The sequence below is a fragment of the Eretmochelys imbricata genome, chromosome 6, assembly GCF_965152235.1.
Source record: "Eretmochelys imbricata isolate rEreImb1 chromosome 6, rEreImb1.hap1, whole genome shotgun sequence".
Taxonomy (NCBI): Eukaryota; Metazoa; Chordata; order Testudines; family Cheloniidae; genus Eretmochelys; species Eretmochelys imbricata.
The window spans coordinates 101842780-101864841 of record NC_135577.1 but is presented as its reverse complement, the minus strand read 5'-3'; the positions used below and the strand labels follow the sequence as shown (position 1 = coordinate 101864841).

At 37.2% G+C, this 22062-nt stretch overlaps 1 protein-coding gene across 3 annotated transcripts in view; it reads left to right on the top strand.

Annotated features, from left to right (window-relative positions):
* The window catches only part of TTC7B (tetratricopeptide repeat domain 7B), a 309423-nt gene that overhangs the window by 94435 nt on the left and 192926 nt on the right, over window positions 1-22062 (top strand). For 2 of the 3 annotated variants that reach the window (XM_077819262.1, XM_077819260.1), the window contains one exon: window positions 16220-16298. The exons of the other annotated variant lie outside the window; for it this stretch is intronic. In XM_077819262.1, coding sequence (XP_077675388.1) covers window positions 16220-16298 — 79 coding nt within the window. The remainder of the gene's footprint in view (window positions 1-16219; window positions 16299-22062) is intronic. 3 annotated transcript variants of the gene reach the window in all.

The following is a 22062-nucleotide window of genomic DNA, read 5'->3' as shown; positions in this document are numbered from 1 at the left end:
TCTTTTCAAAATAGAGTAAGGTTTATTAGTCAGCTGGAACACTGATTTGGGAAATTCTTAGGTTGGCATATAGAAAAGCAAAGATTAAGACATAGTTGTCAAGGTTCCCTCCCCACTCTGAACTCTAGGGTGCAGATGTGGGACCTGCATGAAAGACCCCCTAAGTTTATTCTTACCAGCTTAGGTTAAAACTTCCCCAAGGCACAGATTCCTTTCTTGCCTTGGGAACCAGCTTAGGTTAGAAACCTGATACGCTGCCACCACCAAGCGATTTAAACAAAGAACAGGGAAAGAGACCACTTGGAGACATCTTCCCCCAAAATATTCCCCCAAGTCCTACACCCCCTTTCCTGGGGCAGGCTTGATAATGCATTTTCTAGCAAGATTACTTACTAACTTTACAGGAGTTGGAGGCTTGCATCCTTGATCTGTTCCCCGCAAAGGTAGCACACAGACAGACAGACAAAAGCCTTTTTCCTCCCCTCCAGATTTGAAAGACTCTTGTGCCCTCATTGGCCATTTTGGGTCAGGTGCCAGCAAGGTTACCTTAGCTTCTTAACCCTTTACAGGTGAAAGGATTTTGCCTTTGGTCAGGAGGGATTTTATAGCATTGTATACAGAAAGGTGGTTACCCTTCCCTTTATATTTATGACAATAGTCCATATGGCTAAAGCCAGGGCTTCACCCAGCCAAGTGCTGTGGAATCCATGTTGGCTCACTCACCCTTTCTCTGTCAGTGCCGGGTGAGAACTTCTGTCTTCCTCCAATGGTCAGCTCTTACTGTAGCCTTATGTCACCTCTTTGCATATTGGTTTCCTCTTGCAGTACCCCTGCTGAATTTACATGTTCTGCCTGCTGGAGTTTCCAGTTGTTAAGGGTCAGTAGTTCAGTCCTTGGGGTTCTCATTGTCTTTCCGTTTTTCTATTAATATTCATATCACCCCAGACAGTTCTGTGATCCAAACACCTCATGTCTCCTGCTCTGCCTGAGGAACATGTAACACTTCTGCACCCACTGTGTAGCAATCCCTAGTCAAGAAAGTCACTGTTATTCATATCTTTAATACAAGTATAACAGAAAACTCCAACTTCGTCACAACCCTCTTTAAGTTTAGTTACCTTGCCATTCCATCTATTAGACAGAATATGCTGTTAGACTATCACAGGTTTTTCTCAACCTGTAGGTTGTGATCCAAAATTGGGTTGCCAGAATGTGTCAAAAGGTCACATGGGACTGGTCATCAAAGTTCACAAATGTATCATGAGCCCAGAAAGGACTATGATATGTCTCACCTGTGCGTCTGCACAGGTCCCAAACCAAATATGTCAGTAGATGTGATGAGATGAGAGAGGGAAAAATTAATAATATTACATGTAGAATTCAGTGTTAAATGCTTATAAGTTTAGCTCACTGTTGAAAGCCTCAAATTTCTGATGCGTGAAACATTGATGTATTTAATCTAATAGTAATTTCCAGTTTGTAGTTTCAAGTTTCGTAAGCAACTTTGTCATGGAGATAACTGTCATGGTACCCTTACTTTATGCTGAAGCTAACCTAGAAAAAAATTCTTGGTTGAAACAAAAAGTAGTTTTTTGTGATGAGTAACAAAAAGTAGTTACAAAATCTGCTATAACATAATCTTTGTAAAATCAGCTTTTTCTGCCTTTTTATTTAAGATTCTTTTCTTATCAGGCAAGTCTTCAGTGAAAAAAACAATGTGCCTCAATGTGAGGGGAGTTAATTGTTCATTCAGACATTCAGATAAGATGATCTGTCAAGAACAGTTTGTTTTGTTGTCTGAGGCTCCCTATGCCATGTTACATGTGCTGAATTCTGTCTTAAGTTCAGACTTTCCAATGGAATACTAATGTGAAGTTTACACATTTAAAAGGTCATTCAGTATAAAACTGTCACTAAACTGTATTTAAAACTGAAGGAAGCTTTCCTGTTGAAATTAATTTTAGTAATAATTTTTTGTGATCTGTATAGTTGCATATAGTACAAAACTCTCCAAAAAGGTTGAAAATCAATGTGTTGTGGCAGTTTAAAAAAACAAACAAACCCTAACAATGTTAGGAACCATTAGGAAACAAATGGATAAGACAGAAAATGAAATCATAATGCCAATATATAAGTCGATGGAATGCCCACACCTTGAATATTGTGTGCAGCTGTGATCATCCTATCTCAAAAAAGAAAATTAGAATTAGAAAAGGTAGAGAGAAGGGCAACAAAAATGATTAAGGGTATGAAACAGCTTCCGTATGAGGGGGGAGAGAAAAAAAGGCTGGGACTGTTCAGCTTAGAATAGAGATGGTGAAGGTGCGATATGACAGAGGTCTATAAAATTGTGAATGGTTTGGATAATGTGAATAGGGAAATGGTATTTACCGCTTCACAATAACACAAGAAAGAGGGGGTCACCCATTGAAACTAATAAGCAGCAGGTTTAAAACAAATATAAGGAAGTACTTCACATAATGCAGAGTTAACTTGTGGAACTCATTGCCAGGGAATGTTGTGAAGGCCAAAACTATACTGTGTTCCCAAAAGAATCAGATAAGCACATGGAGAATAAGTCCATCAATGGCTATTAGCCAAGATGGTCAGAGATGCCACGCCATCCTCCGGGTGTCCCTAAATCTCTGACTGTGAGAAGCTGGGACTGGACAACAGGGATGGATCACTCATCATTGCCCTGTTCTATTCATTCCTCTGAAGCATTTGGCATTGGCTATTGTTGGAAAACTGGGTACTGGGCTAGATAGACCATTGGTCTGACCCAGTTTGGCCATTCTTCTGTTCTTATGGTCAAAATTGGTTAGACATTGAACACTTGTGTGTTTACTAGTTTGAAGCTGTAGTTCTGTCTTAACTCATCCTGTTACGTAGACTTTTAAGTGTATTTTTAGCTCCTGTACTGTAGTCCTTTAACAGTAGCTAATGTAGGCCTTATTCTAATTTTTATCTGCACAAAGTGGGAAGTTTCAGGTCTTACATGTGCTGCAGTACAACACAACAAGGCAAGCTAAAAGCAGCATGGTAGCATTACGTCAGAGAAAGAACACTATTTAGCAAAAAGTTTATTGTATTTAATTCCCTTTCACCTATCCAGAAATCAGGGCTATCTTAGCTTTTGGGACAGTAATTCCAATTGGTTTGAACCCCTGTTACCCTCTGGTGTTTTTTTGGGTATTGTGTTGAGTTATGTTGAGTTAAGCATCTGAGATGCTGCAGCTGAGGTTGTAGTGGTCTTAACATGCAATTAACTGAAAAGTCTCTTTAGCTATTAAATTAGAGATAGTTCCACTAACATTGGTTTAAGTCCAATTTAATTGGCACATGTAGATGGTATTAAGTTCATATTGTCAACAGAAGAAATGTTTTGTTTTATAAATAAAATATTTTGGCTACCTCTATTTCAAAATATCCCTATGCTCTGTTTTATATGCTGCTAGCAAAGTTAGTTATTTACATTTAAATCTATAGTTCTAGTTGAAGAAAGCATCTGAAATTGGTTCAAATTGGTGGCATTTGCCAGTGTGTAACTGAAAACATTTCAATTCATTCACATCAGTTTTTTTTTTAGGGGAAAGTAATTAGTGTGTGGGCTGACTAATTGGTGGTCCAGTTTGCTTCACTATAAGATTAGAAACTGTTGAATTACTAAACCTCCCCAGTCAGAGTTTGTCATGGAAACAGTGCAGCATGTGTGTGTGATGTCAGTCATGAGCTGGTGACAAGGACTGAATTTTGGAGAAACTAAGAGACTAATTAGGAGCCCAGGGGTGTAAAAAAGGCAATGTTAAAGGGCCTTGCTCATCTTACTTTATATAGTAATACCATTATCCTTCAATTTCTGTTAACAAATATCAAAATACATTCCATTTTCTACTCTTTAAAATTAAAACATTTTAAATTCCTATTCCAAAGTGTTTGTAAATGTACAAACTGGAGAGGATGCCATAGCAGTAAAGGCTTAAACCTAGGAATATATGGATGTTCTGGAGCCAGGGTTTTAAATCCTAACAGATAATTCAGTCCATCATTCTTCTAAATTAGATAAGGTAAATCCCACGCAGGTGGCTATCTGTAGGTCTTGTCTTTTCTTCTTTGTCATTGAAGTTAATGTGGCATTTTTTTCAGAAGAGTAGGTATTTGCCCAGTCTCCATGGCCAAAATTCTGTCTTCCACCACTGCTGTACAATCTCTTAGCTGGTTCCATCTATCCTATGGGACTGTATGTCAGGGGTGTGCTGTATTTTATTAAAATCTGAAGTGAAATAAACTGCAAGAAGAAAAGATACAAAGTAACTGTGAAAAAAACTTGGGAAAAGAATAGGCAGGTCATTCAATTCTAAGGTCAATTTTAAGGTCATCAACTGAAAATGAAAGGGAGGCTCTCATTCTTTCCTGTGTGGACTTCATTTTTTTGATAGTGGTCAGCTGTGTAGTTGTGAACATCATCATCAGAGCTCTTCAGCAGCCATGTATGAGTAATGTGAATTGTATTTTTATCAGGGTGGATTTGATTTAAATCAAATTGATTTATATCATGATTTAAATCACTAGTCAGGAAGACTCAATTTAATCATGGATTTCTACATAAAAGGGCATTCTTGTTAGTTGTTATAACCTTAATACATATTATTCACAACTCAGAGATAGATGTAGGTTTTATTTTTAGAAGGTACACACTCTACATTTTTAAGTGATTTATTTTGAAAACTTTTCAGATAAGTTTTACAGGTATATCAGAAAATGAATGATTTTTTTTTTCATTTACTAAAGGTAACTGAAGCCGATATTTATGAAGTCATTGGGAGGTTAACTATCTCCAATTCAACAGGTTAACCATTAATATTTGGAGAATTTTCTTGCCAGGCTGTATTAGGAGAAGAACATCACCAGAGAGACATTTAAATTGTTTTATTTGACTAAAACAACAATGTTATGTATTCTGGATTTTTTACTTCAGCAGCAAACATATAATATTTTAACAAAACAAGCATATGAATTTTTGAATATAGTTAAACATTCAAGTTTTTTAAAATCAGGTTTGTTTTTGTTAAAATTGTTTTTAACTAAAATAGTTAAATGAAATATTTAAAAAAACAAATACAAAAATTATATCTACTATGTCAACCAGGTCAACACGAAAAACTTAAAATATTGGCTTCTGCAGCTAACTCAGTTGTCTTCACTTTCATTTTCCTGTTTGTTCATAATCTGGAAAAGAAAAACAAGCTTTCCTGCTTTTCAGGTCCCAAATGATTTCTCAATTTGGAATAAATTAGTCCAAAGCAAGAAAATATTCTTTCTACACCAGCAGAAGAAGCTACTGCTGTTAAAAGTGAGATTGTCACTTCAACAGTCTCTGAATCCAAGAGCTTAAGTGACTTCCACCAGCTCATTGGTGCGACTTTCTTTTAAAAATCATCAGCAAACATATATTTCTTGAATGGTTCACCCTTAGCTATGAAGTTTATTTTAGTTGGCATTATGGAGGGATGATTGCTGGATGTCCATGTCATAGCCAACTCCTATTCTTCAGTAGTTAAGGTTTGACCCTGGTGCCAAGTATTAAGAATATTTGCAAGAAAATGAGCTGGAGATAGTGCTTATCCCATTCATTTTTTTAATGCTTGTAATTTATTTTTTGCTCAAACATGAGAATTCAAGAATAGTCCAGAAGGAAGACAGGCAGTCCTTAAGAAAGAAGTATGAAATAAAAAAGTTTACCAACCTGAAGATCCTGCATGTTCAGACATGTTCCTTTTATCATCTTCAACGCAGCTTTCTCCTGAGAAGGAACACTTCTGATGATGATGTTTCATTTGGGAAACCAGGCCTTGTATTTCTTTGTTGAACTGTTTGCATTTTGCACTCATGCCTGTCTTATCCACAGGTAGAGGAACTTCATTAAAATATTCCCAAACTGGGTCTCTTTTGCGGCCTGCTGCCATTATAGGTTTTTCCTTCTAGTGAGAGAATGGGATGGTAGATCTCAAATCAATGAAGGCTACACTCAGAAAGACCTCAAGACTTCTGGAATATGTTGCTCAGTTTCACTTTTGTTTCTACTGCCTGCCCTTCCCTTCTCACATTTATCTCCAGGCTTCTTCTCCTTGTGCAGATCTATTCTGCCCCCAACAATCTTCTGTTCATTGAACTTTTTGAAACTTTCACGTTTAGAGAGAGTTAAGGGATTGACTCTATGTACACAAATTTGCAGAGGGACAATAGGTTGAGGTCTATTATTTCTCACCTCTATTTATTTATTTATTTATTTAAAAACATTTTTGCTGTTAGCAAGCATGTTCTCTCTGGAGACACTAGTCCACAGTTTGAGAACTGCAAAACTAAGCATCTGTGATGGTATCTTCTAGACTGAGCACTGAGTCCGATTGGGTAGATAGAAAGATTAATCTAAATAATCTATATAGAAGCCTCTGGAACACCATAAAATTGGGTCCCTAATCCATGAACTATTGGAACTCATTTACAAAACTTTTCTTAAACATTACATGACTATATTGTGTCATACTATAGAATTAGAATTTATAATCCCTATTCCATGATGAGATACATTATAGCTCAAGATATCTTAATTAAAACAATCTTTTGATAGGTTTTTTCCTCAAAAAGCATTTTATCAAAAAAATCCTATTTAAATAAAAATAAATCCTTTTTTTTTTTAAAATCATTGATTTTTATCCACCCTGATTTTTACCCTTTTTTGTGAAGAGGTAGAAACACTAAGTTAAATATAGGTATTTAGTTGAGTTTGTGTTGTATTAAATTATTATTTTAATTGCCTATGCTCTGGTAGTTTGTGTATGGTAGACAGATGGGATCTGACATTGTTGGGCTTGTTTTTCCTGGTAACCATTCTCCATTCTCTTTTGATGCTATTCTTTATTGGGGAGATGGGGAACTTTGAAGATACCTTCCTCTTCCCAAAGTGTGTAATGGTTTGTTAGCTGAATTAGGATATGTAGTACTCCACTCATTCATTGTTCCACCCATCCACACATATATATATGGCAGGTGGGATCTGAACATTTTCTTCCAGGTTTCGTGGCTTATTGTCCGCATCGTGGCCATATACCTTAAGTTACTTCTCTGCTGTTTTTGAAATCACATTTTCCTTTGAAATCAGAACATTGGGAAGTGGATGCCTGTTTGGATGTACAAAGCAGCACTAAAATTATTCCTTTTACTCTGAAGTTTATATAAGATTATGAACTGCATGTACTTCACGGGCCTCTGTATGTTCCCATTCTGGTATAAAGTGCCACCCGGAGTCTCAAGGTACAAGGGGGCATTCTTTGCAGGAGTGGATATACAGAGGCTCAAAGGTGTGCAGTTACTGATAAGTACTCTGCCTATCTGGTGTTTGGAGGGCTTACATAGTTAGTTCTTTCTTCTTGTTATAGCTGCAACCATATTTCAGGTGATGTGCATGTAGTATGCTTATACTTACCTCTTACTCTCCCCAAAGTATTATACTGCAAGGTGGCAATGTACTTAATGTACATAATTATTTGAAGAACGTTAAGGATATAAAGAGAATCTGGTAGACAATTTCAAAAATACTGTGATTCAAGAGGGGAAAAGGGACTTTCCTCTTCTATTCTATTTTTTCCATATGATGGCCTGATAGTATGTATTGGGGGTTGCCAATAAAAGGCCAACATATACTAATAGTTAACCACAGTTATTTTCTATTGTATTATTTAACATTTCTATTAAGAGAAAACTGTGATATCTTTTGGCAAATATTGACTTTTTATAATGGTCCAAAGAACAGCTTCAGAACTGAAAGTGACTACATTTGCACCAGCATTTATGTGTTATAGTAATTTTTTCTTTCAAATATTTGTCTAAATCTATTCAGGAGAGTATCAAGCCTAATTACTTTTGTTTTCCTGCTAGTCACCACAGTTAATGTTGTGTAGTTAATAATTTTCTATATAAAGAAATTCCACTCTTCTAATGACCTCATCTTAAGTTTATGCTCCCTTGTTCTTGTATTTACTCCAGCTCATACAATGCTTCCTTCTTTCTCTTTCACAATTAATATGCTGCTTACCTCAGTGAATTGCCATATGCAGAGGGAAGGGACCAGTAACAACAGAGATCAATTTATGTAAATTTATGACTAAAAGATTGCAGCTTTGTTAAATAACTTAACAAGATAACATCTAAAGCAGTGTTATTAGTAGTTTTGAAGACTGAGCTTGCACTTCAGGAAAATGAAACCACATGGTCCTCTCCTAATCTCTCCTGCCATTTGCTTTTAAAGGTCTACACATCTTCCCTTTTGTGAATCCATGCTGACTCTGCTTTTCTGTCGTAGTGTCCTCTTAATCTGTCCCTGATCAATGCTGTCTCTAACTAGTTTTCCTAGATTCCTTTCTAAAAGTGAACTGTAGAAAAAATTATCAGAGTTAAGAGACAAAACTTTCATTCCATTCTGCTTCCCAGAGCACTAATTATGTATGTGAATATATGCATGTTGGCAGCAACCCCTATAGTTAGATTGCCTTATTTTTGTTGAGGAGATCTAACATCTCTATTGTTTGCTGTAGTGTTTGAACTTTGACGAGACACATTTATAGTAACATACATATCTGTGTAAAAATTGAATCATGGGGAGGGTACAAGTTGAACAGGTGTTAAGTAACACGCAAGATATTTTTGTAACGGTAGAAGAAAAGGAACATCATGGAAATGGTGGCCAGGACCGAACAAAATTTGAATGAGGACTGTTGTGCACACTTTGTCATCACCACTGAATGTAAGAGTGTAAATGATACCTTAGAGATAACTACCCTCTTTTACCCTTCACGATTTGTGGTTGCTGGGTCACTCTTGCTGTCTGTCCCTGTGATTGACTTCTCTAAGACCAACAGTAAATGTTCTTTGGAAGGCCCCTTCTCTGGATCTTGTTCCCTGTGACTGTTCACCAGAGCTAAATTTTGACAAGTTTGGGTTCAGTACATATTTGATCAGGCTTTTAAACTAGCTAATAGGGTTATTGTTGCAGAAAGGCGTAGAGGTGTTTTAGAGTTTTTTAATTGGTAGAGTTATTTTTGTTAATTTTTATTACGAGGCATGCATGGGCAGATGGAAATGGACTTGTTATAAACTGTTAAAGAAAATAGCTGTAAAACTTCACATTGGTGGTGTGTACTGTGAAAATGATGAATCATAATCTGAATATTAACTGCATAATTTCTGCAGCATCGTCTTCCAGTTAATCCTTGAAAAAGTTATGTTATGTGGTAGAGAAAACCAGTGATTTTGTTCTTAAGTTCCTTACACATTTATGGTGCTTTATAAGTAATACATGATAATATTTGAGTGGGTAGAGGAAAAGTATGCTACCATAAATGCATCTTGAGTAAATGGGGTAAAATGAGCCAATGAACTCAGGAAAGGAGAGGTTATATAGGGTTTAATCAATGCAAAATATTTTTTTTAAAATACACTAGGGGTGTAAGTTGTCTTTTTCATGTAAATTTTGAATGCTGTAGAGTTCACTGTCTTATGAATAATATTTTTCCTTATCCAGAAAAAAATATACACATAAAATTAGGACAGTTCTACTCGTGATAAACTTAGTTAAAATGCAATTGTGGATATTAAAGGTTGGTGTTGATCTGACCAAGTATAGTAGAGCCTTCCCAACCAGCAAAGTGTCTATATAGGGCTTGCTTAGAAAAGGAGAAAGAATGGCTGTTTATAAACTTGTTCTAAACACCCTTGCTATCTTAGTCTTGGATTTCATGTCCAAGCTGGGTCCTGGGCATGTATGACTGCGTGTGGAGATATGGGGAGGGTGATGGCAAAGATGAAGTAATCGTTCAGAACTGGGAAGAAAATGCTACTGGAGTAAATTGTTTGACAAGCTAATTTCATTATGTACTTAATTTCTTTAGTAATTTTACATTTTACCTTTTTTTAGTAAGGACATTTCAGACACCAAAATCTTAAAGGATTGCATATTCAGCATTAGGAAGTTTGACAAAGCAATGTAGAAGCATTGCAGAAAAATCTAATCCAAGTCCTGACATTGTGCTGGAGTGCTGTGTGCTGCAATTCTTTAAACTAGCTGGAACGTTAAGTAACTTTTAATGCAATTTAATCTTGCATCATTGAGCTCTTTGGGTCACAGATGCTGTAATGTGATATACATTATTATTTATTCAGGAATAGAATTGACTGAGCCAGTCGGCAAGTTAGGGTGCTACACCATTACTGATAAAGAGCTATGCACTTTTTTCACAGTTATGCAAATCCCTGCACTGTCTGTGGCTGGCTGATTTGCACAATCAATATACAGTTATTTCTCAGCTTTATAGTATGTGGATCCCTCTACTCTTACTGGCTGACAGCCATTATTTGTTTGATCGCTACATGGTTATTTCTCAGTAACCGCACAGTAAATATGCAAATCTTTCTCTGGCTACTATAATCCCACTACTCTGATTGGCTCATATAGTCCAAAATTTTAAGGTGTTTGCCTGCAACATAGATGCTACCTCAGCCTCTTCCCCCACTTCACCTGATGCAGAAAACAACCCCCTCCCCACATACATACACACACCGCTCCAAAAGAAAATAGGACTTTTAAATTCTTCTGGTAAAACTTGTTTGTTTGTTTGTTTTTCGGTTTACGTTTTTGAATACATTTGGTTCATTTTCCTCCTTTCTCTTGTCCCTTCCCCTCTTCCCCTGGCAGCGAGGCAGTATTTCAAGAACAATTAATATATTTGTCTGTGTGTTTATATTGGGGTTTATCTCAGCCATGCCCTCTTAATTAAATTTTGAAACACAATCTAAACAAGACAGATTGTGGGTTTTCTGGAGGACAGAGCCTTGCATACCTGTAATGAGGAGGGGGAAAAAAGTTGGGGAAGCAAAGATGGAGAGAATGAGGAAGGATGGACCAAAAGGGATTAACTTTTATTTAGAAGCAATTTGTCTTTCATCATATTGACAACAAGACCCCATCTTGTGTTTTATAGTTTCTGCTGCTTCTGTGTCGAATATTATATTTCATTTAATGTAGGTATAATGGTAACCTCTAGATGTGTCCTGGTATCTTGTTAATAGTAGGTGGGCACTCAGTTATAAGTGTTGAGTGGAATAGAAATACCTTGGTTACCTCGAATGCTGTGTATGACCATAGTTATAAGGAAACTTTCTGAGCTTGTTTCATTTCAATTAAGATGGTTAAAAGCAGCATTTTTCTTCTGCATGTAAAGTTTCAAAGCTGTATTAAGTCAGTGGTCAGTTGTAAACTTTTGAAAGAACAACCATGTTTTGTTCAAGAGTTACGAACATTTCAGAGTTATGAACAACCTCCATTCCTGAGGTATTCGTAACTCTGAGGTTCTACTGTACTCTCTGGGAATGGTTTTACAATGTTTTCCACATTATAGTAGCTCCATCTAGGCTGTATTTCCCTAGTTTGTTTGTGAGAGGGTAATGGAAGACAGTATCAAAAGCCTGACTAAAGTCAAGATATATCACATCTATCATTTCCCCCCATCCACAAAGCTTGTTGTCATGTATGGTAGTAGTGTGCTCTGTTTGGAGACTCCTGCTATACAAAGGTGAAATTGACATGTTCATGTAATTCTAAGGATTTGTCATTTTTGTACTTTTTATAATAGTGGACAGAGTATCTTTTGATTTCTTAATTTTTAATTTTGTTTTGTGAGCAGTTGAGGAATAGTGCTTGAGGTTTTCAGAGGAGCCTAAGGAGTGATGTACACACTAACTTGCCCTGCCCATGCACGGATTTGAACCAAAATAACTAAATTGCTTGCATTTTTTGTTGTCTTGATGCAAGTTTTTGTCTTGATCAGCCCTCAGGGAGTTAGCTACCCATTCTCTGAGTTTCAGTGGGAGCAAGGTGCCTAATACCCTTAAGTTCATTTGAAAATTCCAGTCACTGTTCTTCAGTTATTCAGCAGTACCAGTCCAGATGGAAGAGTAGAGCTGCCTTTACCTAGCAGCTTGAAAACAGAAAATAAAATTTGAGGCTATATTTTAAAAATGAATCATGCACAGTTGGAAAGGCCTGACTCTTGTCAGCTCATGTGCATATTGGGGTATGCATACACACACAACCAGACACAGAACTGACTATCTGTGCATGCAGATCCCCAAGTTGCCAATTCTTAAATTACTGAAAATCTCTGTCTGTTTGTGAGTGAATGTTAACAGTTGTGTTACTGTTCTGTATATTGAACAGTTGAATGGAGTTTGCTTTTAGAATGCATTTCATTCACACAGGATCTCAGCATTCTTTACAGACACTGTACAGATGTTACATTTCACAGTTAAATTGCCATTTGCCACTGCAACTCTAAATCAGTAAGGGTGGGGCTATTAAAATTAAACCGTATCTTTTTGAAGTTGCTGGTGAAAGTATGTACCTGTTAAGGGAAAAAATCTCTCCCTTTGAGCACCCAAGAAACTAGTAAAAACTGTTAACAAATATATGAAATGTACTTTACTAAAGGTGAAAACCTAAAACCTTGTTAAAGATAAATTTTGCTTCAGATTTTTTCCTCTCAAAGCATTTAGCTCTCTTCTTGATTTATTTATCCCTTTGTACTTTGTAATAGTTTGTATAGAAGATGCTGTGAAAACTTAAATTGTATTGTATTCCTGTGTTTTTGTGCTGTGAAACAATGTTAAATGCTTTATGAAGCAAACACTAGTTATATATTTTCTCAGTTTTCTTACACAACCTTACTGTGTTTTCCATGAAACAGTAGAATCTGACTGTCTCTCACTCTGTTCTAGTCTTTTCCTGTTGGTTAGCAAAGATGTAATAGCAAGTAATTTAGTGAGGTCTCATGCCACTTCTCCAAGATTATTTTTACAGATTACAGTACAGAACACAAAATAATATATTTCATATATAAAGCTTTCATTAATGACATAATACAACACAAAATGAACTTAGTTCATTTATCTCTTTTGTTTTTGTACACACATTTGCTAATTCTCAAAATTAACTAATTAGCAATGGGGTTTTCAGTTAGTGTGAATTAGCTGAGATTCTGCTGTTTCCATATTTCATTTCTTGTAACAAGTCAGTGTTCCAAAGAGTTATATGTTTTGAATCCTTTCTGCTGCTCTTTTGACAGATTCATAGAGAGTATTCCATTCTTAGGACTATGTTTTCATCTTGATTTCTAGATTAATTAACGTGCCCCCCACAACAACATATCTCCCCCACACGCTCATTTAGAACAGAAGACTGGGAGTCAGGACCCCTGCATTCTGTTCCTGGCTCTGCTACTGACTTGGTGTGTGATCTTGGCAAAAATCTTTTATGTTCTGATTTTCAAAGATGCTGAACAGCTGCAGTGCTTCCTGCTAACATTCTGTGCCTCATTTTCCTTGACATGTAAAATCAGTATAGTAATGCCTATTTCACAGAGGTATCTTATGTGTTAATATATGTGAAGAACATTTGGACCCTTAGGTGGTCAAAGTGCAAAGTATTATTTTTCTTAGAGGAGATGCTTACTGAAGCCAAACCTGTAAACCATGATAAATCTTGTTACCTGTTTACCTAAAACCAGGCTCCAGCAATGTCTGGAATTATTGATTCTCAAAAATATATCATTATTTCTCATATAATTGATATATCAGATACTGATCCACTTTGAGCAGCTGGTGTAGGTTTGTATGGATGTAGTTGATATTAAACTTATTTTCCTTTTAAGTCAAGTCAATTTTGGTGGTGAAGCGTGTCTTATTGGTTACCCTAGAGCAGCGGTTCTCACAACAAATTTTTTGGTGGCCTCAGAGTGCAGCCACCAATTCTTGCTGGTGGCTGCTCTGACAATTTTTCCTAATTTACTTAATTAACTTTAGAAAAAACAAATAATTATGCACACATACATGTCCAAATCTTTGTAATTTATTTATGATGGGGCTGGGTTTTTTTTGTTTTTGTTTTGCCAGACTTCAATAACAAAAAAAAATAATGTACAGTTGTCTCTATTATTTACTGAACCTAAACAGTATACTGAACAGAATAGAAACACAGATAAGGTGCTTTGCATGTTTTGCTTTTTTGGTTGATTTTTTTTTTTTTCAGACTTGCTAGCTAGTCAGTCTGCTACTATGATAATTGATAGTTGTATATTTGTTAATGTCACTTTTCACAGCAGACTTACTCAGCCGTGGCAAGCTGGGGGACAAATTAAGCCCTGGATGCGGGGGGGAGAGGCAGGGATGATGGGGGAGCTGGGTGGAGGGCCCAAGGAGGCAGCGGGGGTCAGGGCGATGGTGGGGGTTCTGAGCCTGGGGTCCCACTGCAAAGCTGGGGGAAGGAGGAGGCAGTGGGGTCAGAGGCAATATGGGGGGGGACAGAGCCCGAAGCCCAGCAGCTGGGAGATGGAGCTGACTGCTGCACAGCTAGAACCTGCCGCCCACTCCAGGGCTGAAGCCTGAGCCCCACCGCCCTGGGAAGGTGGAATAATCTCACTGGTTGCCTGCTCCTACAGTGTTTGGGGCTCCAGAAGGGGGTAGGGACCAGCACCTGCTGGCAGCCCCAGGGGAGGGGCCACTGCTTCTCCCCACCTTATCATCACACCAGAGGCTGTGGCCACATGCGGCCATGGTGGCTGCATTTGAGAGAAACTGCCCTAGGGCCTGAAATCCTTGATGTACACAGAATGGGTGTGTTTGCTCATCCTTTTCGACCCAGAGTCTAGGGAGAACAGGTAAGCTTTGCAATGTAACCCTAAAAGGAAAAAAAAATAAGGTTCTGATAAAACGAGTCCCACAGTTGAAGACCCCTTGCTGAAAAAACAATCTGACTCCAGTCACTGTGCAGTTAAAATGGGGACTGCTTTGCACAAAGTAAATTTCAGATTTCAATATATCTAAAGAAAATTGTTCTCATGATGATGATGGGCTTGTATTTACTATCCCAAATACATTTAAGCACTCTAATTTTATGTACTCATATGTAATATTGCAAAACTTTTGTTGTGATTGTAATAAATGCTTGTGAAACATGTATATGATGTCTTCATCGATAAACAATGCAGGTGATGCATAATTATCTGTTTTTCCTTTAAAGTTCCGTTATATGATTTACACACTGTCATGTTGGTTTAACATGCAATTCCATATGAGATGACCACAGCTCTGAGTTAATGCAAAGCACTTTTTTCATTGAGTATCCATTATCTGATCTGAAACTTAGAGCAAATAACAAAACGATTTTAGTATAATATATGCTTGAGACTGCAGAACTCAGCTGGCTGAGTCAGTAAATGCTGACCCAGTCTTTCACCAGCTCATTTGGAAGTCAAGCTGTGTTGTAATAAATGGGTTGTTAATATCATAAAAAAATCTTAATATATTGAAAACTGGGAAAATAGCAGAGAGAACTGTCCAAATGATGAGAGAAGAGAAACATTTACAAGTTAGTTGGCATGGGTGCAGAATATTGTATTTCCAGACTGTTTTGGGGAAAAGTTTGGATTGAGAATACTGCTACTCTGCATGTATATAGTGCTTTTCATCTCATGTTGTCACGTCTCTTGTCAAAAATGATTTAAGTATTAAGTGAAGAAGTTGAGACACAAAGAAATTAAATGAGTTGTACAAGGTCACATAGGAAGTCATTTGCAAAGTCAAAAATGGAACTCTGATTTCCTGCCTACCAGTCTTCTGCTCTAACCGTACAGCTTGGTCTCCTATGTCTAAATTCTCTAGAAATATTTTTTGTAAATAAAAGGAGTTGGAAAATTTTACTATTATGTGGGTTAAACAAAGGAAGAGAAGCTACTGAAATTAAATTGATTTTTCCAAGTATTAGTGTTTGAAGATTTGTGTAGTATATCAGTTTTGCTTTTAAATAATGATTTAAATCAGTTTTTCCTCTTATATCCCTTCTATCATACAATATCCTTAGTTTTCTTACTCTCTTGAGCTACCTATTATTTTTGCAAAGTTATGTTTTATTATTTGGTTCTTTGCTGTGACCCACAGTGACAGGGCTACCTGCCAAATGAATTTTTTTTTTAGATAATGAATGAGATATTACAGCAGGAAAAAAATTGCTTGTATGGATTTGACTAACAACTAAAAAACTGTGTATAAAATACTGCTAAGCACTGGGATGGGAATACTGTCAAATTCTCTGTGTGTGTGTGTGTGTGTACAGGAACTTGACAAGAGGAGTTGGTAGATTTAGAGAGATTCTAAGAGCTGTTGAAACAAGAACTACACAAAATCTACGAATGGTGAGTTTTACAAACTTACATTGACTGCTTAAAATCTAAATGTATAAATGATAAACATACATTTATTACAGAGGCAAACAAATCAGATTACAGCACTGTAGTCTATTCGTTACTAAAACCTATACAATTTTGCAAAATTTGGGATTAAAATAATTAGTAAAAACAGAAGAGACTGTTTGATCAGCCGTCTTTCTTCCCTTCTCTCCATTCATCTGACTTCCCCTCTCTCCTTCTTTATCTAGTTGTTGTGTAAAATGAATTAGGCTTGGAACCATGATAAATGTCTAATGAACTTTACTGTATATCAGTTCTGCAGAGGCATTGTTTCATCACTCTTAGGGTTCTGCACTGTTTGTTTTTGTTTTTCCAGAATACTGACTTTGAGTTCCATTGTCATGTAAATTACCTCTTCTCTCCCATAAAACTTCTTCAAAAAAGAGAACCCATAAAGGAGGTTCATATCCATATCCATATCCATATCAAGTAAGCATTCACTAAACAAGTGTTAACAAATATAAATCAAAAGTTTTCAGATAAGAGTAAGGGATATGCAACACTCGTTACAATGCATTTTGTCTTTTATCAGAGGGGTAGCCATGTTAGTCTGGATCTGTAAAAGCGGCAAAGAGTCCTGTGGCACCTTATAGACTAACAGACGTATTGGAGCATAAGCTTTTGTGGGTGAATACCCACTTCGTCGGATGCATGTAGTGGAAATTTCCAGAGGCTGAGGACTGTGTGATGGCCAGTGGAGTTCTGTTGGTTTCTTTCTTGGGCTTGTCTTGCAGCAGGAGGCTTCTGGGTACACATCTGGCTCTGTTGATCTGTTTCCTTATTTCTCGTGTGGGTATTGTAGTTTGAGAATGCTTGGTGAAGATCTTGTAGGTGTTGGTCTCTGTCTGAGGGGTTGGAGCAAATGCGGTTGTACCAGCGACACCATCACAGGCCTAACCAGATCAGCCACACCATCACCGGTTCATTCACCTGCACGTCCACCACCTCAACTGCTAGAAGAGGGTCTCATCCTCCCTGATTGAACTAACCTTGTTATCCCTAGCCTGATTCTTGCTTGCATATTTATACCTGCCTCTGGAAATTTCCACTACATGCATCTGACGAAGTGGGTATTCACCCACGAAAGCTTATGCTCCAATACATCTGTTAGTCTATAAGGTGCCATAGGACTCTTCGCAATTTTGTCTTTTGTTATTCTAAACCATTTTTACAGATGTACTAGACAAGAGTTCTAGTATAGTCTCTCCAAAACACCATTAGAAAATCAGTTAGCTTTATTTAATGAGATCTCAAAAACCACATTTTTCATAAATGGTGAAATATTAGACATTTAAAGGAGGCCAGTAATATTCCATGTACAAAGTGTAAATAGAACAATAAGAAATGGAAGGTAGGTTTCTTACATTACAAGGATCAAAAAATGAAAGATGTCACTCATACAGTGACACTTCTGGCTCAGTTGCTAACCATCTGTTGCTAAGAAATGCTGACAACTCTTGTACAGATGCTGAGGTTATCCCATTTCTATAGCAGTCCACTTTATCACTTCTAAGACTCCAAAATTCAGAATTTTTCAACACTGTCATCCAGGATCATATGTAGCTAATACACATATGTATAAAGCATTTAGAAAGGGATTAAGCTGATAGTTTTGGATCTAAGACAGTCTTTTTGACACAATCCTTCTGGGGTACAAAATATATCAGAAGGACAGAACAAGTCGTGCGAGGGCGGGGGAGGAGGGTGTGGCACTATATGTGAAAGAAAATGTAGAATCAAATGAAGTAAAAATCTTAAATGAATCCACATGTTCCCTAAAATCTCTATGGATAGTAATTCCATGCTCCAATAAGAATATAACAGTAGGGATCTATTGTCGACCACCTGACCAGGACAGTGATAGTGACTATGAAATGCTAAGAGAGATTAGAGAGGCTACCAAAATAAAGAACTCAATAATAGTGGCAGATTTCAGTTATCCCCATATGGACTGGATACATGTCACCTCAGGACAAAACGCAGAGACAAAATTTCTCATTACCTTAAATGACTGCTTCTTGGAGCAGCTGGTATAGGAACCCACAAGGGGAGAGGCAATTCTCGATTTAGTCCTGAGTGGAGCGCAGGATCTGATCCAAGAGGTAACTGTAACGGCACCTCTTGGAAATAGTGACCATAATATAATAACATTTAACATTCCTATGGTGGGAAGAACACCTCAGCAGCCCAACACTGTGGCATTTAATTTCAGAAAGGGGAACTGTGCAAAAATGAGAAGGTTAGTTAAACAGAAATTAAAAGGTACAGTGACTAGAGTGAAATTTATGCAAGCTGCATGGACACTTCTCAAAGACACCATAATAGAGGCCCAACTTAAATGTATACCCCAAATTAAAAAACACAGAAAAAGAACTAAAAAAGAGCCACCATGACTTAACAACCATGTAAAAGAAACAGTGAGAGATAAAAAGGCATCTTTTAAAAAGTGGATGTCAAATCCTTCTGAGGTAAATAGAAAGGAGCATAAACACTGCCAAATTAAGTGTAAAAATGTAATAAGAAAAGCCAAAAAGGAGTTTGAAGAACAGCTAGCCAAAAACTCAAAAGGTAATAACAAAATGTTTTTTAAGTACATCAGAAGCAGGAAGCCTGCTAAACAGCCAGTGGGGCCCCTGGACGATCGCGATACAAAAGGAGCACTTAAAGACAATAAAGTTATTGTGGAGAAACTAAATTAATTCTTTGCTTCAGTTTTCACGGCTGAGGATGTCAGGGAGATTCCCAAACTGAGCCGTCCTTTATAAGTGACAAATCTGAGGAATTGTCACAGATTGAAGTGTCGTTAGACGAGGTTTTGGAATTAATTGATAAACTTAACAGTAACAAGTCACCGGGACCAGATGGCATTCACCCAAGAGTTTTAAAGAACTCAAATGTGAAATTGCAGAACTATTAACTATGTTCGTAACCTGTCCTTTAAATCAGCTTCTGTATCCAATGACTGGAAGATAGCTAATGTAATACCAATATTTAAAAAGGGCTCTAGAGGTGATCCCAGCAATTACAGACTGGTAAGTCTGACGTTAGTACCGGGCTAATTAGTTGAAACAATAGTAAAGAATAAAATTGTCAGACACATAGAAGAACATAAATTGTTGCGCAAAAGTCAACATGGTTTCTGTAAAGGGAAATCATGTCTTACTAATCTATTATAGTTCTTTGAGGGGGTCAACAAATATGTGGACAAGGGGGATCCAGTGGACATAGTATACTTAGATTTCCAGAAAGCCTGTGACAAGGTCCCTCACCAAAGGCTCTTATGTAAATTAAGTTGTCATGGGATAAGAGGAAAGATCCTTTCATGAATTGAGAACTGGTTAAAAGACAGAGAACAAAGGGTAGGAATAAAAGGTAAATTTTCAGAATGCAGAGGGGTAACTAGTGATGTTTCCCAAGGGTCAGTCCTAGGACCAATCCTATTCAACTTATTCATAAATGATCTGGAGAAAAGGTAAACAGTGAGGTGGCAAAGTTTGCAGACGAAACTAAACTGCTCAAGATAATTAAGACCAAAGAAGACTGTGAAGAACGTCAAAAAGATCTCACAAAACTAAGTGATTGGGCAACAAAATGGCAAATGAAATTTAATGTGGATAAATTTCAAAGTAATGCACATTGGAAAAAATAACCCCGACTATACATACAATATGATGGGGCCTAATTTAGCTACAACTAATCAGAAAAGAGATCTTGGAGTCATCGTGGATAGTTCTCTGAAGACATCCATGCAGTTCACAGCAGCAGTCAAAAAAGCAAACAGGATGTTAGGAATAATTAAAAAAGGGGTAGAGAATAAGAGAGAGAATATCTTATTGCACTTATATAAATCCATGGTACGCCCACATCTTGAATACTGTGTACAGATGTGGTCTCCTCATCTCAAAAAAGATATACTGGTATTAGAAAAGGTTCAGAGAAAGGCAACTAAAATGATTAGGGGTTTGGAATGGGTCCCATATGAGGAGAGATTAAAGAGGCTAGGACTTTTCAGCTTGGAAAAGAGGAGACTAAGGGGGGATATGATAGAGGTATATAAAATCATGAGTAGTGTGGAGAAAGTGAATAAGGAAAAGTTATTTACTTGTTCCCATAATATAAGAACTAGGGGTCACCAAATAAAATTAATGGGCAGCAGGTTTAAAACAAATAAAAGCAAGTTCTTCTTCACACAGTGCAGTCAACCTGTGGAACTCCTTGCCTGAGGAGGTTTTGAAGGATAGGACTAGAACAGGGTTTAAAAGAGAACTAGATAAATTCATGGAGGTTAAGTCCATTAATGGTTATTAGCCAGGATGTGTAAGGATTGGTGTCCCTAGCCTCTGTTTGTCAGAGGGTGAGATGGATGGCAGGAGAGAGATCACTTGATCATTACCTGTTAGGTTCACTCCCTCTGGGGCAGCTGGCATTGGAAACTGTCGGCAGACAGAATACTGGCCTGGATGGACCTTTGGTCTGACCCAGTGTGGCCATTCTTATGTTCTTTATTTTAAGCTGGAGAAATAGAGATATACAGTACCCAGAACATTTTGGCCAAAAAATAAACCTTTTATGTTCTCTGTCTCTTATGAACTATTTCACTGATGTTCACTTGAACTTGTTTGGAGGTAGATTTTTCATGTTAATATTTTATTTGTGAGTTCCTTCAATGATCAGGGAGAACAGAATTTTTAACAATTTTTAATAGTTTTGTGGTATGCAGGAAGACAAATGAGAATATGTAGTTTGGGGTTTTTTTAAAACAAATTTATTCTTCAGATGTTTTATTTTCAGTCTACATAGAAATTACCAGGGGAATAAATTAGTTCTCTTTTTGAAGTAAAATATATATAACACAATGAAAGCTATTGCAGCAAGAATTCAACAAAGGCCATTTTGTTGAGCTCTTGAAAAATAACAAAGGGATTAAAAATCTTTAGTCTACATATTGTGGTGGTGATGCAATTTGAGTTATATTTTTATGGATATTAAAAGCCCACTGAGATTTTATTTGGGGAAGAATACAGGAATTAATTTCCTTGCATGGTGATCATAATATACTGTCAGATTCCTTCTTTTACGGAAGTTAAACTCTGTTATACTGTTTAGGATTTCTGGGGTGGGGGAGGAGGGCAATCAAGATAAACATCTGATTCAAAGCTGGCAGTGTTTGTTGTTAGTGCTGCTGTCACAATTCAGGGGTAACTATACTGCATTCCCACTCCATGGACCTTCAAGAGCACTCAAGGTTTCAGGACCCCAGCCATTACTTCTGGGTGGAGACACTCTCTCCCTCCTGACCAGGGGTTATAAGGCTGCACCGCCCCTTGCCTTACACTGTGATATCCCCAGGAAATCATTCTGCCTGAAGGCCAGCACTGAAGCTGTGCTTTCTCTCCAAGGGCTCTGAGCAGTATATTGCAGAGGTTATAAGTTAGACTCTGCTGAGAAGGAGCAGTGTGCTATTTATTCTTAGGATAAAGCATCACAGAGGAAATACTTAAACAATACAAGTTCTTTCACTCTACTGAATGAACCAGAAACTGTTCATCTTCCACATGGGGAGTCTGGTAGGCCAACATCTCTTCACTAAGGGTTCGGGTCTCCCTTGGACAGTTTTGTCCATTTTCTTACTCTAAATGAAGTCCCCAGTCAGTTTAAACTCAGGCTTTATATATCCTAAATTCTATTTTTGTCTCTTGGTCTCAGAAAA